The sequence below is a fragment of the Perca fluviatilis genome, chromosome 4, assembly GCF_010015445.1.
Source record: "Perca fluviatilis chromosome 4, GENO_Pfluv_1.0, whole genome shotgun sequence".
In the NCBI taxonomy this organism is placed as follows: domain Eukaryota; kingdom Metazoa; phylum Chordata; class Actinopteri; order Perciformes; family Percidae; genus Perca; species Perca fluviatilis.
The window spans coordinates 11,109,892-11,124,287 of NC_053115.1; the positions used below are offsets into that span (position 1 = coordinate 11,109,892).

At 41.1% G+C, this 14,396-nt stretch overlaps 1 protein-coding gene across 3 annotated transcripts in view; it reads left to right on the top strand.

The window, feature by feature from the left end:
- Positions 1 to 5,350: 5,350 nt before the first annotated feature.
- Positions 5,351 to 14,396, top strand: part of LOC120556879 (paxillin-like) — a 32,201-nt gene continuing 23,155 nt past the window's right edge. Inside the window, exon 1 of one of the 3 annotated variants that reach the window (XM_039796692.1) lies at positions 5,351 to 5,592. In XM_039796692.1, coding sequence (XP_039652626.1) covers positions 5,352 to 5,592 — 241 coding nt within the window. In that variant the 5' untranslated portion in view covers position 5,351. Of the gene's footprint in view, positions 5,593 to 5,772; positions 5,863 to 14,396 lie in introns of those variants that run through there. The other 2 variants (XM_039796695.1, XM_039796693.1) reach the window with 2 other exon arrangements.

Here is a 14,396-nt window from a genome sequence, read left to right on the forward strand (position 1 = left end):
AGTTTTTGACGTCACACACACATAAACAACAATGGGTTGATGCTGTACAGACGCCGTTTATTAACAGTGATAAGTAGAAATAAATAGACATAAATAGGTAACATAAAGTAACCTAGATAGCTAACGTCAACGTTAGGTAGCCGCTAGGTAGAAGGGTTTGTGGTGACTTATTTGCCTGGAACACTACCAACTCGTGAGTCGTGACTTGAAGTCGTAACTTACGCTTTAAAACTGTGTCTGGAACGCAGCATTATTTACAGTTGAAGTGCCAGGGCCATATGAGTAATAATATTAATATTATATGTGATATTACAATAACAATAGAATATCTTTAAATTAATATGATTATGTTGGATCTGAAAGTTAAAGTGTAGGCACTTAAATAAAACATGCTAAAGTGGACTAAATGCTAAATGTCGTTAACTCACTGAAACAAATTAAAACAATAACAAACTGCATCAGTAGTGTTGAGTGGTAACTCTCACTGAAACTGAATGTGTATTAGTTTGTACCAGAACTCCACCTAGTGGCCATTAGGAAAAATGAAAGATGAAATAAATCAAATGGGCATCCACAATGATGAACAAGGGCTGCACTGCTCACAGTATCTATATGTCTTCATGAAAAATAAAATCTACAGGCCTAATAAATATTAAATCTCAAGTAATTCCTCAAAAGCAAACCTATAAATCATCATGCAACAAGATAAAAATGATAGCTTCTACATGCAGAAATCTTGTTGAGAGGACATAAAACACATAAAAACCTGTTTCAACCCACGATAAGGTCCTTATAATCTCACTGCTGAGTACCACTCACTGTAAATCCCTGTAGGAATATTACACCAATCATTGATCAGGGGAAGCCTTTCAAAGTGTGCTGAGGTTGCAGTTAACGCTCTCTCACAGGTTTATGTTGAGATTTAATTCAGTTCTTTAGTGGCATTAAGTCTACATCCACCATTGAGAAATAACAGATGAATTTCCTGTGAGAACTGCTGATTTGTGTGGCGTGTGTGTTCACAGAGACAGCCGACTTGAACTGTGATGAAAACAGGTTAGGTGTCAGTGCTCCTCATTCGATGACAGTGTTAGTGTAGTATCTGTAGAGTATTCTTTGAACAGACTATCTTCACACTCACAGAGCATACAGTAAGTTGGTCATGTCTGCCATAAGGTCAAACTCAGTTATAATACTTGTATGTTTTCAGCGGTTGAGACTGAGTGACTTGATTTTGGAGTCATCTCAAATATAGCATAACGCTGTGAATGGTCTATAAAGACAGTTGTGTCTAAATTTACTCTTGGCCCTTCAGCATTTTCCTTCTTATATCCCAAATATATCCTCAATTTTCTGGAAGTTCTTCTTTTACAAAAAGCCCCAGAATCTCTTTAGCTGTGTGCACTGTAAGTGATATTATTAGATTATTGTGTAATTACACTTTATAACCTCAGTATTAACCATTTCATTAACCATCAGAGCATTTGTATCACTGTTATCAGCTTCCTGTTTATGTTATTCTGGGCCATCTGTTATGCCTGACTTCTGTCACCAGGCAACCTCTAAACCAAAGGCAGGCAGTGATTGGTTAATTAAGAATCTATTTAGTTATTGGGCAGGAGTTTCAAAATTTGAAATAATGCATTTTTTCAGCTAGCTGAAACCAATAACATGATGTCAACCACAGTGAATGCAGGGTGTGAAGAGGCTTTTAGCTCTTTTCTATTATATTATTTTCAATTTGTTTATGTCTTTTATCTTGTTTGTTTGGTCCTGTTCTTAAAAACTGACTAAACCAATTTGAGTAAAATTGGCCTATGGGCCAAGAGAGATCTTTTTGGTTAGTCCATGTGAACAAAGCATGTTACATTTTTGCTCATTACACCTGAACCAAGAGAGATGTAGTAGTAGTATAATTTTCCTTAATTCCTTGATTCAAGCTATAAGCCTAAACTATTTTGATTTTTTTGTACTATCTCCTCAAAACTTGATAAGATCATGGCAACTCTTATAGTTGCAAGCAAATTCAGAAGACAGGTGCAACTCCAGGTTATCCTGCAAAATCATGATGGCATTTCACCTACAGATGGCACCATGGCAACAGAATACATTTAAATGTGCATAACATAACTGTATAATCCCCAGACAGGATTTAGGTAGTCTCCAGAAATCTTGGCTACCATCATCATCTACATTACAATATTTTTGTTGAGTTGCTTATCCATAAGCACATTTAATTCAACATGGCAAGAACAGACAGCATATCAACTCATCACTGCAAGCCTACATGTTCTTTCATTTGTTCATATTGTGTGTATGTAAATCTTTAGCAAACACAAATCAGGTTCAGGTTTACAGATTAGATTATTTTCGATGCTAATTGTTCCTCACATCCAGTGTCTTTAGTTATGTAGTGAAACAGTTCTGTATTCTTCCATTATTGGAATATTGGATATTCTTCAGCATATAAACTGGGGATTAATTGATGTGTTAATGAATGCCTTTTACTTAAGCATTTTTATATAAAATATGTTGGGCTTGTTTCTAAAAAACGGCATCTGAGCTGTTGAATGTTGTATAATGTCAGGACCATTTTTTGATCCCAGTCCGTCAGGTCACTGCCAAGCATACAAGAACATTTTGTGACATTGTATTGATTATTTTTGTGCAAAGGTAATTGAGGACTGATTAATAATAATTACTGCATTCACATTCAATTATTTTTCTATTTTGCTTTATTTATTTTTTTGGGGGGGGGGTTGGTCAAAGACTAGTCCAGTGTCAAGGACCAGACCCCTCCCTCAAGTGGTTGAGGAAAAACTCCCTGACTCTCTTTGCAGGGACACCGGAAGATACCTTGGAAAGAGGACAAGAAGGAAGCCCCCTTCCCGGCCTGGATGATGTCTGCAGGACTAGCCCCATCAGCACATTGACCCAGCTGTTTACAATCATTCCTCATTCTTGTGGGACCCCCCCCCCCCAACCCCTCTCATCTTTTATGTACTCCTCCTAAATCTCCGGTTGCAGAAATTAACAAACCGCTCCCGCACAGTGGGCCTCCTCTGGGTCTCCCATCTTTCTTGTTCCTCGGACTCCACACACTCCACTGTCTCCCTGCTCGAGTAGCGTCTCCTCCATCCTGGGATAAAGAGCCTGACAAACCTTCTCAACAATGAAAGTCTATTGGATTCATTCCCCAAGTCCTGCTCCTCCCTGAAATAAAAGGCCTCCTGACTCTGCAGCCACTCCTCAAGCACCCTTACTCTTTCAGGCATGACATTCATCTTCTGCAGCTCCTCGAAGCCATGAACTGCTTCCACCTGAGTTTCCTTGCTATCTATTTCAGGGATTTGATTCTGCAAGTGCTTGTCAGCAAACTCAGTGCCTGTTGATGTTTCAGAGACGCCGCTGGTGACCTGTGTCTTCTGGCTGATCAGGTCATTGATTTTTTTCTGAAGAGTCACTATGTCTACTGACATGTTGTCAATTTTCTTGCAAAGGTCCTTGTTTTTCTGGATGAGAAACTTGTTGGCCCGGTGAAAGGATTCACAATCTCCAGGGGTGGTGCTTTGCTCCTGGGAGTCTATCTCATCGGCCTCCGTTGTTTCAGGGACACAGCTGGTGTCCTGTGTGTCCTGTGTGTCCTGGCCCATCAGGTAATGCATCCGTTTCTGCAATGCCTCCTTGTCTGTGGTTAGATATTTGCTTCTTTTGCAGAGGGCCTTATTTTTACAGAGGAGGACCTTATTTGTTTTGCAAAGGGATTCAAAATCTTTGGGCGCTGTGGTGTCGTCCATTTGCTAATTGTTGTTGAATAAATTTTGTAATGAACACTGCCGGTTGTTGCAGTTATTCTGTGAGTTTTTTTTGCTCTTCAAAATGTGGTGCACATGCTCCTGGTGTGGCCTTGGTTTTAACCAAGGCCCTTCCCTGACCTGGAAAGGAAGGGTGTTCTAGAACTGTTTTCTGTTCTAGAACAGCTGATTAGAATTAGTTAAATTAATTCTGAGAATTCTGAAACCTGTTGTCTGTCTTGTGAAAGCCATTACACTTCACCAGGGATTTGGGTAAGTAAAGAGCCTCAAGTGTGCATGTGTGGAAAAAAAATACATCACAAATCATAGCAGCACAGGAAAAAGTGTGATTTGATGTGGTAAAAAATTCCAACCTAGTCCTGTATTACAACATATAAATAACTCTACATTAACTGTGTTATCTCAATCTGAATTAGATTTAGTCACTGAAATGGTAAAACTCATAACCTCCAAGTTTCCACAAAAGGGGTAGGTTCAGCTGTCTGAGGGGCAGTTGCAAAAACATAATAACACCAGCTGCATACAGTGGGGCACCAGCTCACAGAAAACTTTCTAGCATGTAGGCACCATTAGTGCACTGCATTACATTTTGTCCACTGGAAGGACACCCTAGAGGGCACTTTATCATGTTTGATCTAGCATAGGTGCATCCAAGAGGGCGCTTTTGCTGCGTTTTCTTCGAACATGGAGGCGTCGCGGGTCCCATGACCTTTCCGGGGCGGCCCTGAGCATAAGGCATGGAACTGGGCCTTGATCATCTTAGCCCAGGCTCTAGTCCTGTAGGGGGTTCAGGTTATAACTCAAAGGTCAATGGTCTTCAGAGAGGGATGGCAAGGATACTCAGACACCAAGCAAAACACCATCAAACTAAACATATAAGAATACTCTTTTCTTTTCTTTTTTTACATATATTTGTGCAAATCAAAACCTTAGTGTTATATACTCATGATACATTTGAGTGAACAGAGCCTATCCACTTGGCTTGAACTCAATGTGGGCTGCATCCAATGATCTTGTAGTGACAATAATTAGCTGCAACAAGATAAGAAAAGACTTCATTGATAGCCAGGAGGGAAGAGACAAAAGACTCAAAGGCTAAGAGGTAGGAAGAAGGTGCACAGAAGGTTTACATTGTTCAATTTACACCATTAATGAATGATGATGACTCTTAACCCCCCACCCTCACCCCTAGTCATCACACTTTGCATCGACCTACATCCTGGACTTTACACCAGCCCATGGCACATTCTGCACTCAATCCATTCAGCCTCTTTTTTCTTATGTTAAACAGCTATTGTGTTTATATTTGTTTCTGTATTTGTTTATTTCATATTAATGTTCAATATGTTTTTTTGTTTATGTATGCGGTAACAACCAAGATAAATTCCCTGTATGTGTTACCTCCTTGGAAATAACCTTTTCTGGTTCTGAGGTAGGCTGTAGGCATACTGGCACATGGTGAGTCTTCAGTACCACTCTCTGCCGCTAGATGTCGCTGGTCCCTGTGTGTAGCCTAGTGGGCAGGCAGGGGGCTGGATGTGGGCTGTTGGAGACTCCAGGGGGGCAGCAGGGTATGTGTGTATGAGTGTGTGTTTAAGGCTAGTCGAGCAGCAGGGGAACTTGAAAACTTCACTGCTTTCAGCGAGGGAGATCTGTGATCGGAGGGGTCAGCGATTGGGAGCTGAATCGGTTGCTTACAGTCCAGCTGTGATCGACAGAGGAAGACCGGTCCAGTTCTCAACATTGGAACGATTTCCGGCCAACATGGATGATTTAGGTAAGTTCGCTCGCCGTGAACGCAACATTTACACGTCGCGTGGGAGTGTAACGTTATTGTTTGCGGAAACACGTAATGCTGGCGTTAGCAAACGGAGGTTTTTAAAGGAGGTTGTTGACTACAGCTGTCCGTTTGGGTCAGCAATGTATAATGTATGTCCAGGTAGGTGAAGTTCTCCTGGTTCAGCTGCGCTCAGCTCAGCGCGAGGTTATGTGCCCAGAAAGGCCCCGCGTGCTGACATGAGGAAGCCCTGCTATCGGTCTCATTGCGGTAATTAGCCCAATTAACAAGCTATATGGGCTGTTTGTAGTAAGTAAAAAACGTGTGTGCAAGAGGACGTGGTCCTCTGTTAGTGGATTTACAGTGTTTGTCGGCGAGTTATTCATCTTACAATTCCTCTACATCAATTAACCTGGCATGGCAGGCTGGTGCAGGGCTTGACTAACTTTTTTTTTTTGTCTTGCTCAAAAACTAGCTGACGTATATAAATTTGACCACCGTTTCATTTGGCATTTGATAAGACACTGGCCCATCGAGCCCTTCCTGGTGATTGCCAAGCTCACATATGTGCCTCTACTGCAGGTGGGATGGTAACAGCTGGTTTCAGTGATCAAAAAAATAAAGAAAAGAACTCTACCATATACACAATAATTTAAAGAGTAATTCCAGACTTTGAATGGTCATTATGATGTAGCCCATTTAAAGCCCCTTGCATCTCATTTTCATGATTTCAGCTGATTGTCACACCAGTGCTGCTCACATATATGGCACACCGAAGCAGATACATCCAGGAGAGCTGTGCTAAATGAGCTTAACTCAGTAAATTATAGCACACTTGATGACAGCAGAAAATGTAATGCCTGAGAGCAGGTTGTGGTGACAGGGAGGATGTGTAGAGCTCAGCACAATTGTTGTTGATGCACACAATAGCCTGGCTCTTCAGATTCCCTCTGTGGCAGTTCCTTTTGCTATTGTTTTAGTAGCTAAAAAATTGTGAAAGAAACACTCTTCACACTGTTTTATCTTATCAATGGTCATACTTAAATTGCTGCTAACCATGTGAAATATTTCACAAATCTCCTTCAATAGCGTAGAATAATTTATACACACCCCCTTGATGTGCAGCCTAATTATAAACAGAAGGAAACCACTGTTTTTAATTAGGCTTGCATAAGGATCCGTTTTTCTTTCTTTTGGTATTCATTTACAAGTATTGACTGTACAGTTTGTTTACAAGGCTTTGACTTTTACCCTGGCAACTGTAAGGTTAAGTTTAGCAGGACATTTGTGAAATGCACTGAAGGAGTCAGGTTCATTGGATGCTAAAAAAAAGCACTAGAATGCATTCATAAAGTCAAAGATGATAAATGTCTTGCAAAAGCCATCCAAAAAGTTTCACCCTCAGTGAGCTGCTGGTGGACTTGCATTCAGATAAGAGATACAGCTTTGTTCTACAGTAGCATATCTTTCCCATTCCAGGGCAAGGCTATTTGAACTGGCTTGGTTACTTAAAAAAAAAAGTTTTTAGTTGTCGCCATCATGTTTTCTCCACAGCTGGTTATATACTGTATTTGGGCCAAAACTCAGCTCTTTGGTTGACATCTTGGTGGTGAGACTGTACCAAAAAGATTAGTCATTCTATATCCAGTCAATATTTATGGATACCTTCTCACCTTACGTGGGTGAAGGGCTTTCCTTAAAGTAGCTGCTTAAAAAAAGAGCGTTACACAACCCCTGTGTAATTATCATGTCACAGAGTTGTAAATTCTGTCATCGTTTTAGCAGACACCTGTAGAACTGTGGCGCACAAACTCTGAGAAATGTAGGCCCTTAGGAATGGTGTTGGGGTGAGAGTCACAGAGGGCCATTTTTGTCTGTATTTTTACTCTGTTAATGAAAATTCAAAGTGTTCAAGTTTTAAAATGGTTTAAATGCAGTCAGGGATAATAAAAAAAGGCACCTTCAAAAGAGCTGAAGTGAGGCAGTGCAGGCAGTCAGTCATTCCCTTCAGACCCCAGAGAGGACAACGCAACCTACATGTATTTTTAGCAGAGGAGTCCTTCTTCTTAAGCGCTGAGCCTGCAGCACCTAGAAACCTTCCACCAACCGGCTCTTCCATCTCTCTTTTTTTCTTCCACTTTCCCTCACTTTTATTGTTCATTCCTTACAGTCTTCCCATATTCATTCCCATATTGCCCTGACAGCAGTGACATTAAAGCAGTGACCCTGACTGGCAGGTTTGCTTCTTCCCTAGTCTATTCCCACGACGTTCCACTTCTGGGATTGCTCTGTTCCCGCCGGATGTCCCTCTTTTCGGCCGGATGTCCGTTACCTTCCGCTTTCTTTGTGTTGGAATTTTAAAATCCGGTGGATATATGAGGACTATGGTTAACTGCTCCTCAGATCTCTGCAGGGTTAACCGAGACAGCTAGCTAGACGATCTGTCCAATCTGAGTTTTCTGTTGCACGACTAAAACAACTTTTTAACGTAATCACGTTCCACTAAAAGTTCCTTCCCGAGGCTATTTTGCAGCAGCACCGGTGCTTAGCGATGATTGACGATTGTGATTGATTTAAAGAAATGCCAATAAACCAGAGCACATTTTTTCTCCCATCCTGGAATACTTTGTGGATTCGCCAGACCCTCCTCCGCAGCGCTGTGGAGGAAGGTCTGGCAATTCAAGACTACTTCTTCCCTAAAAGCGTCTTTTTCTGTGATCTGCACATGTGCACGCTTATCCCCACACTTCCTTCAGAACCAGCCGTGGGAGCAGACTAGCGCTGCTCGCAGGCAGGACGTCGGGGTGGATCAGGCCCACATGCAGGGATTGGGCCCCAGCCAAAATGTATCCTCCTTAAACACTGCACTGCCCCACCCTCTCTCTATATCTCTCTCCCTACTCCCCACCATTCCTGTAGCGAACCACATAGGAAGCTGCAGGCCATTGACAGTTTAAAGCTGGCTGTGTGCAGGAGAGCAGATTAGCCTTTAGGAAGATTTGGATCAAGGCAGATTGTGATGCTTGATCGCTTGCAATTAAGAGGTTTTTAACTCCAGTCAGTAATGAAAGTCAGTCTTGAGAACTGGATACAAAAGTTTTCTTTATTTATATAATTTGTGTCTCCTTTTATTTGTGGAATCTTTGCCATTTAGATGCTGTGGCATGTTCTGAGGCAAACTTACATTGACCTCCCCTCCTCAGCTATCAGCGCTGCCAAGCGTTGCTCCTTGCTTCAGTGCTCTGGGCCTGCACCAACAAGACATGAATGTCAAATAGCCTCCAAAGTGAACTTCCTTTTACTGACTTTGATCCGCAGTACCTTTCAGTATTTCCTTTTTATGCCTGCAAATACAATCACTGCTCTATTTCTTTCTCACTGATTTGTTTTTACTGTCGCTTTAGTGGCATCATTTGAAGTGAAGTGATTCCCCAGAGCCCTGTCAGCACAGCAGCTGCAGCGTTGGAAATGTCACTCATGGAGTGGGCGAAGTGGGCAAATTAGTTTTTTTACTTACTGCAAATGAGATCTGATGTAGCCTAGATACTCAACCAAGTCTAAATTTAGGTTGGTTCATTGTTTATAGGCAACACCAAAAGAAACGTGACATTTCCTCAACATACTCTCTTGGACTGTGAAACGGATATCATTTATGCCTGTGTGGTTGTTTTTCATGCTATCAGGGACACGGTTTGTATAATAACCTAATTTACCTTCTGCCCACTAGCAGTACAGCCTTGTCGGACACTGTTGTTTCAATAGTCAACCTTCTACTTCATTTGACTTATGATGCAGTGATGGATCAGTAACTCTATAGTGCATACAGTGCAATAACTAGTGAATTAGTTCAAATTCTGAAGGAATCTTTATGGAATCTAAGAAGTAATTTGGCAATGTGCATAACCCTCCTTTTAGAAGTCCTGAATGTGATTTAAGGGGAAATCAGTATTAGGCAAAAATGCATATATGACTTTTAGATTCTGTTAATATGATCAGAATAATTGATCTTCTATAGAAAGAAAGACTTTATATCAATAGTTTGATATTTTGGGAATTACACTTATTTCCTGTCTTGGTGAGAAGATTGATACCACTCTCATGTCTGTATGGTTAATATGAAGCTACAGCCAGAAGCTGGTTAGCTTAGCATAAAGCCTGGAAACCGGGGGAGACCGCTAGCCTGCTCTGTCCAAAGGTAACTAAATGCCTACCAGCACCCATGAAGCTGATGACATTATATCTTGTTTGTTTAATCTGAACCAAAATCCAACTGTTAAAATTACACACAAAAATAAAGAAAGTTCAAGGAAGTTAGAGGTTACAAACGGAGGGCTTGGATTTTCAAAAAGTATTTACCAAAACATTTTACCTGGCAGAGATGTTCTTACAAAAGTCGTTACTAGAGGCTAAAATAAAGGATATATCTGCCTCTACTTCTTGAATTATGACCAATCTTTTTTTAATCTGTCTCTTGCAAGTCCCCCAACTTTAAGGAAATGCAACACTAAATCACTTAGGACTCTTTTAAGCGAAGTCAGTCCGGCCTTGGAAGTTCCCATTATCTCAAAAATCCCCCTTCAGTTAACTTCACCTTCACTTGAGCTCAAACACCTGGCAAGTTGTTGTTGCAAATTACATCTTAATGCAACAAGGGGCAAGCCTACACTAGATGATACGGCATGGCATATAAATCACACACAGAATCAATGTAGCATCTGAAGGCTTGATAGAATCTCTTGTATCTCCTCCAGGGTTTGTCCATCTGGTTGACTTTAAAATTAAAATGCTGCAGGGCTTTGAGACATATGGTGTAAACACACACATATATATATATATATATATATATATATATATATATACACACACACACACACACATATACATACACACACACACACACACACACACACACACACACACACACACACACACCATGCTCCTGATCACAGATTGGTGCTGTGGACAGACAGCTATGAGGAGGAAGCTGACTAAGCAGCGACAGCTCTACACTCAGCCACCATAACAACAGCCTGCAGGGTCCACATTGAACAGCTACTGTAGCTTTTTGGAACCAGGATTTATTTGAAAATAGGGCTTTAAGCCAAAAAACATATTTAGACTCATTGGGCCAGTTTCACAGCCTAGTGCCAGACTAAAATGCCTGTTTTAAGCTGTCTTAACTCAAAGCAACTTGCACAGACTGGAATTAGAGCTACTCTAGGACTAAATTGAAACTGAAATTAGTCCTTAATACTGATATCTAAACGAAGACTAACGTACATACCAGCCAGTAGGGCTGCACAATTAATTGCAATTTTATCGAAATCGTAATATGAACTAGTGCAATATCCAAATCGCAGGGGGGCGCAGTATTTGTTAAAGGCAAAATGTGTGTCAAACCATTCTAAAATAAAGTATTGTGGTGCTGCAGAGACATCCCGGCCTACAAATCGTATCCTACAGACTAAAGAAAAAAATCTTTGTTTAGTACAGATCCTCGCAAAAGGATGCAAGGATTTTTTTAAAATATATTTTTCAATGAAAATGAGAGTAATGATACAAAAATACTCCAGTATCGTGAATCATATCGCAATCGCAATATCAGTCAAAATAATCGCAATTTGATATTTTCCGTGCAGCCCTACCAGCCAGACAAGTATGAATTACATTGAATTACTTTTATGAAATAACGCAAAATACTGTACAACATTAAAATAGTGACATTTAATGAGTTACATAATAATGATATGAAATAATTAGTGAAAATAAACTCATATCCTTAGAATGATGATATATATATACCATTTGTGCTCAGGTTGTCATCTGAACTGTCTAAATGGTCATCGTCTAATCTACCATTCAGAGGTTGCTGGTACTCTATTATTCCAGACAACAAGTCACTCAATCTTTTTCTTTTTTGGTGGTCCACTTACAGTCTTAAATCGCTCTCTTCTGATCTCTGCATTGATAATATTTTTATTTTTTAAAGAATTTATTTGGGGCATTTTTGGCCTTTTTATTTTTATAAGACAGCTGAAGACATGAAAGGGGAGAGAGAGAGAGGGGGAACGTCAAAGGGCCGCAGGTCGGAGTCAAACCTGGGCCCGCTGCGTCGAGGAGTAAACCTCTATATGGGTGTCCACTCTACCCTGGCACCCTGCATTGATTCTTTTTAAAGCTAGTTTAAGGTTCATCATCGGAGTCTATAAGGGCAGATATCATTTCATATAAATTATGTCACATACGCATGAAGATGAGAAATCCGAAATACTGATTATAATCTAGATATCTCACCTGACGTTCTTCTTGTGGTTACATTTTCGTTTGCATTGAATTCACTGCAAATTGTAGCCGGACTCAGTTTGCTTTTAGAAGCGCTCTTTCATACTCAAGTTTTTTTTTTTTTTTCTTTTTTTCCCCTGCCATTGTTTTGTCTCCAGATTCACATCAGTGATTGTGTTTTCTATTTCATAAGGTTTTTTTTAGGAGCACCATTAGACCAACAGCATGTGCTCATACTTAACCTAATGAGGCTTAACTAAGCCAAATTTAAAGGCATATTATGCAGTTTCTGTTTTTTGTCAAACCGCAACCCCTAGCGTTGCTGTGGAGTCCTTGTATTTAACGTTTGTGTCACGCAGAGCTGTCTCTGCACTCACGGCCTGATCCCCTCCCCCCTGTATACCGGTACCTGTTCAGTAGGATCGAACAGGCAAACAGACACGAGATTTACCTACCAAACTTGCATTGCTGTTTTTGCCAGCGGCGTGTCCCCCCCCCCCCCTGCTTTGCTATCGGAATGATTTGCCCTACTACGAGTTTGTTTACCATCGAAGTTACTTTGAAGCTGTTATATTAAGGTACAAATCTGGCATAGTGTGCCTTTAAGCCACCGTCATGAAAGCTGCTCAAATGTTGTAGTTTAACAAGTACACATTAAGGCCTACTCCTGGCTTAATCTAACCCCTGTCTGTGGAACAGGCATATTGGGATTCAAGTAGTCTCGCATTGCCAGACCTTCCTCCACAGCGCTGCGGAGGAAGGTCTGGCTAGTCCACACAGCATTCTGGGATGGAAGATAAAAAACATGGAAAACATGCTCTGGTTTTTTGGCATTTCTTTAAACCAGTCATAATCAGTCTAGGGCGGTGCTAAGCGCCGGACGAAGCCTGAGTGCCGCAGCAAAATATCCTCGGGAAGGAACTTGTTTGAGTGGAACATGTGTACGTTCAAAAGTTGTTTTAGTTGTGCAACAGAAAACTCAGATTGGACAGATAGTCTAGCTAGCTGTCTTGATTTACCCTGCAGAGATCTGAGGAGCAGTTAACCGTAGTCCACCGGAGTTTAGAATTACAACACAAAGAAAGCGGAAGGTAACGGACGTCCGGCCGAAAAGAGGGACATCCGGCTGAATTTACGGTGGAATTTTTTGTGGATATAGACTAAGATTCAAGCGAAATCTGTCTGTGGTTAGGATCTGTGTCACTTAAATTAAAGACCAGCACATCATACAGTATAGTTACTTACTGCATGTGCCAGTTATGTTCCTCTGAGCTCAATGAGCCCTTTTTCTTGGGCAGCTTCTCCTCCAGCCGGACTCACGTCTTGTGACAGGAAATGCCCTTATTAGTGACCTCTCCGTTGTAGTGGTAGTCATGAGTATTCTTTGCTGCTCATCAACAGAATAGCCTATTGGTCACAGACATCGTGTTAGTCATACTAACTGGTGGACATGCCTCATCCTGTCCTATTTTTCGTGACTTCCTTAATGTGAGCGGAAGGAACCGGTTTGCTTTGGTCTCATTAAATCCTGTATTTCTTTCTTGCGGTTTCCCATTTTGTTTCCTAGGCAACCGGGACAGCTCATTAGCTTGATGTAGCATTTTGTCAATGAAGATATAAAGCAAAGTAAGGAGAAAACAGGGTGCAGTTACAACACATTTTGAAGTATGGGTATATATAAGCTCTTATCTGCCCCCCACCATCCTGCTGTGGTCTGATGAATTGAGTTCCCTGCTGACTTTGTGAGATTCTCATCCCAGCACTCAGTCGGACAGTGACTGACAGCTCGGTCGATGTGATGCCGCTGATCCTCTGATGCAAGCTGTAAGAGGAAAACAGCTGGTATAACAGTTTTGCACCAAAAGATAAAGATGCCACAGTATTTGAATATGAATCAAAATTAGATTGGTAGCACAAAAACGAATCAACCCCAATGTTTCAAAAGGTAACCGCTGTTGAAATTGTGGTCCTTTGCTTCAGTTCAATGAATGCGTATTTGTCATATGAAATGGAGCTCTTACGGTGTCAGAGATGGCCTTTTCAAAAGCACCTGCATGGCTTTGTTTAGGCTTTTCTCTAATTGGCTCCTAAATGTCATTTTTCTAAGAGGTTGTATGGTTGGCAAGGCTGCAGGCTTAGATAACACATCGCTGTTTTATTAGGAAATGGGTTTGTGCCCGGCAGGTTTCCTCTGGCCTTGGCGCGTGTTTAAATAGTCACAAACACACTGCTGCTACTGCCCTATTTGGGAAATAAAGCCACCACAATGAAGGCCTTTGATTAATTTGTGTGTGTGTGTGTGTGTGTCATATTGCTTGTGCTTTAGTTGGATTTACAATCAGTATCTGGTTTAATAAAGAGTATCAGCCAGGAAGCCCGATCTAGACCCCACTAGGGTTAATGATAGCATCAGTGGTGCTTGATTAGGATTACTACTCCACAGGTTTATAGGGGTGTTGGCTTTAGAAGAGTTTATACACACATACTGGCACCCACGCTGAGCTGACTGTTTTTCAATGGAT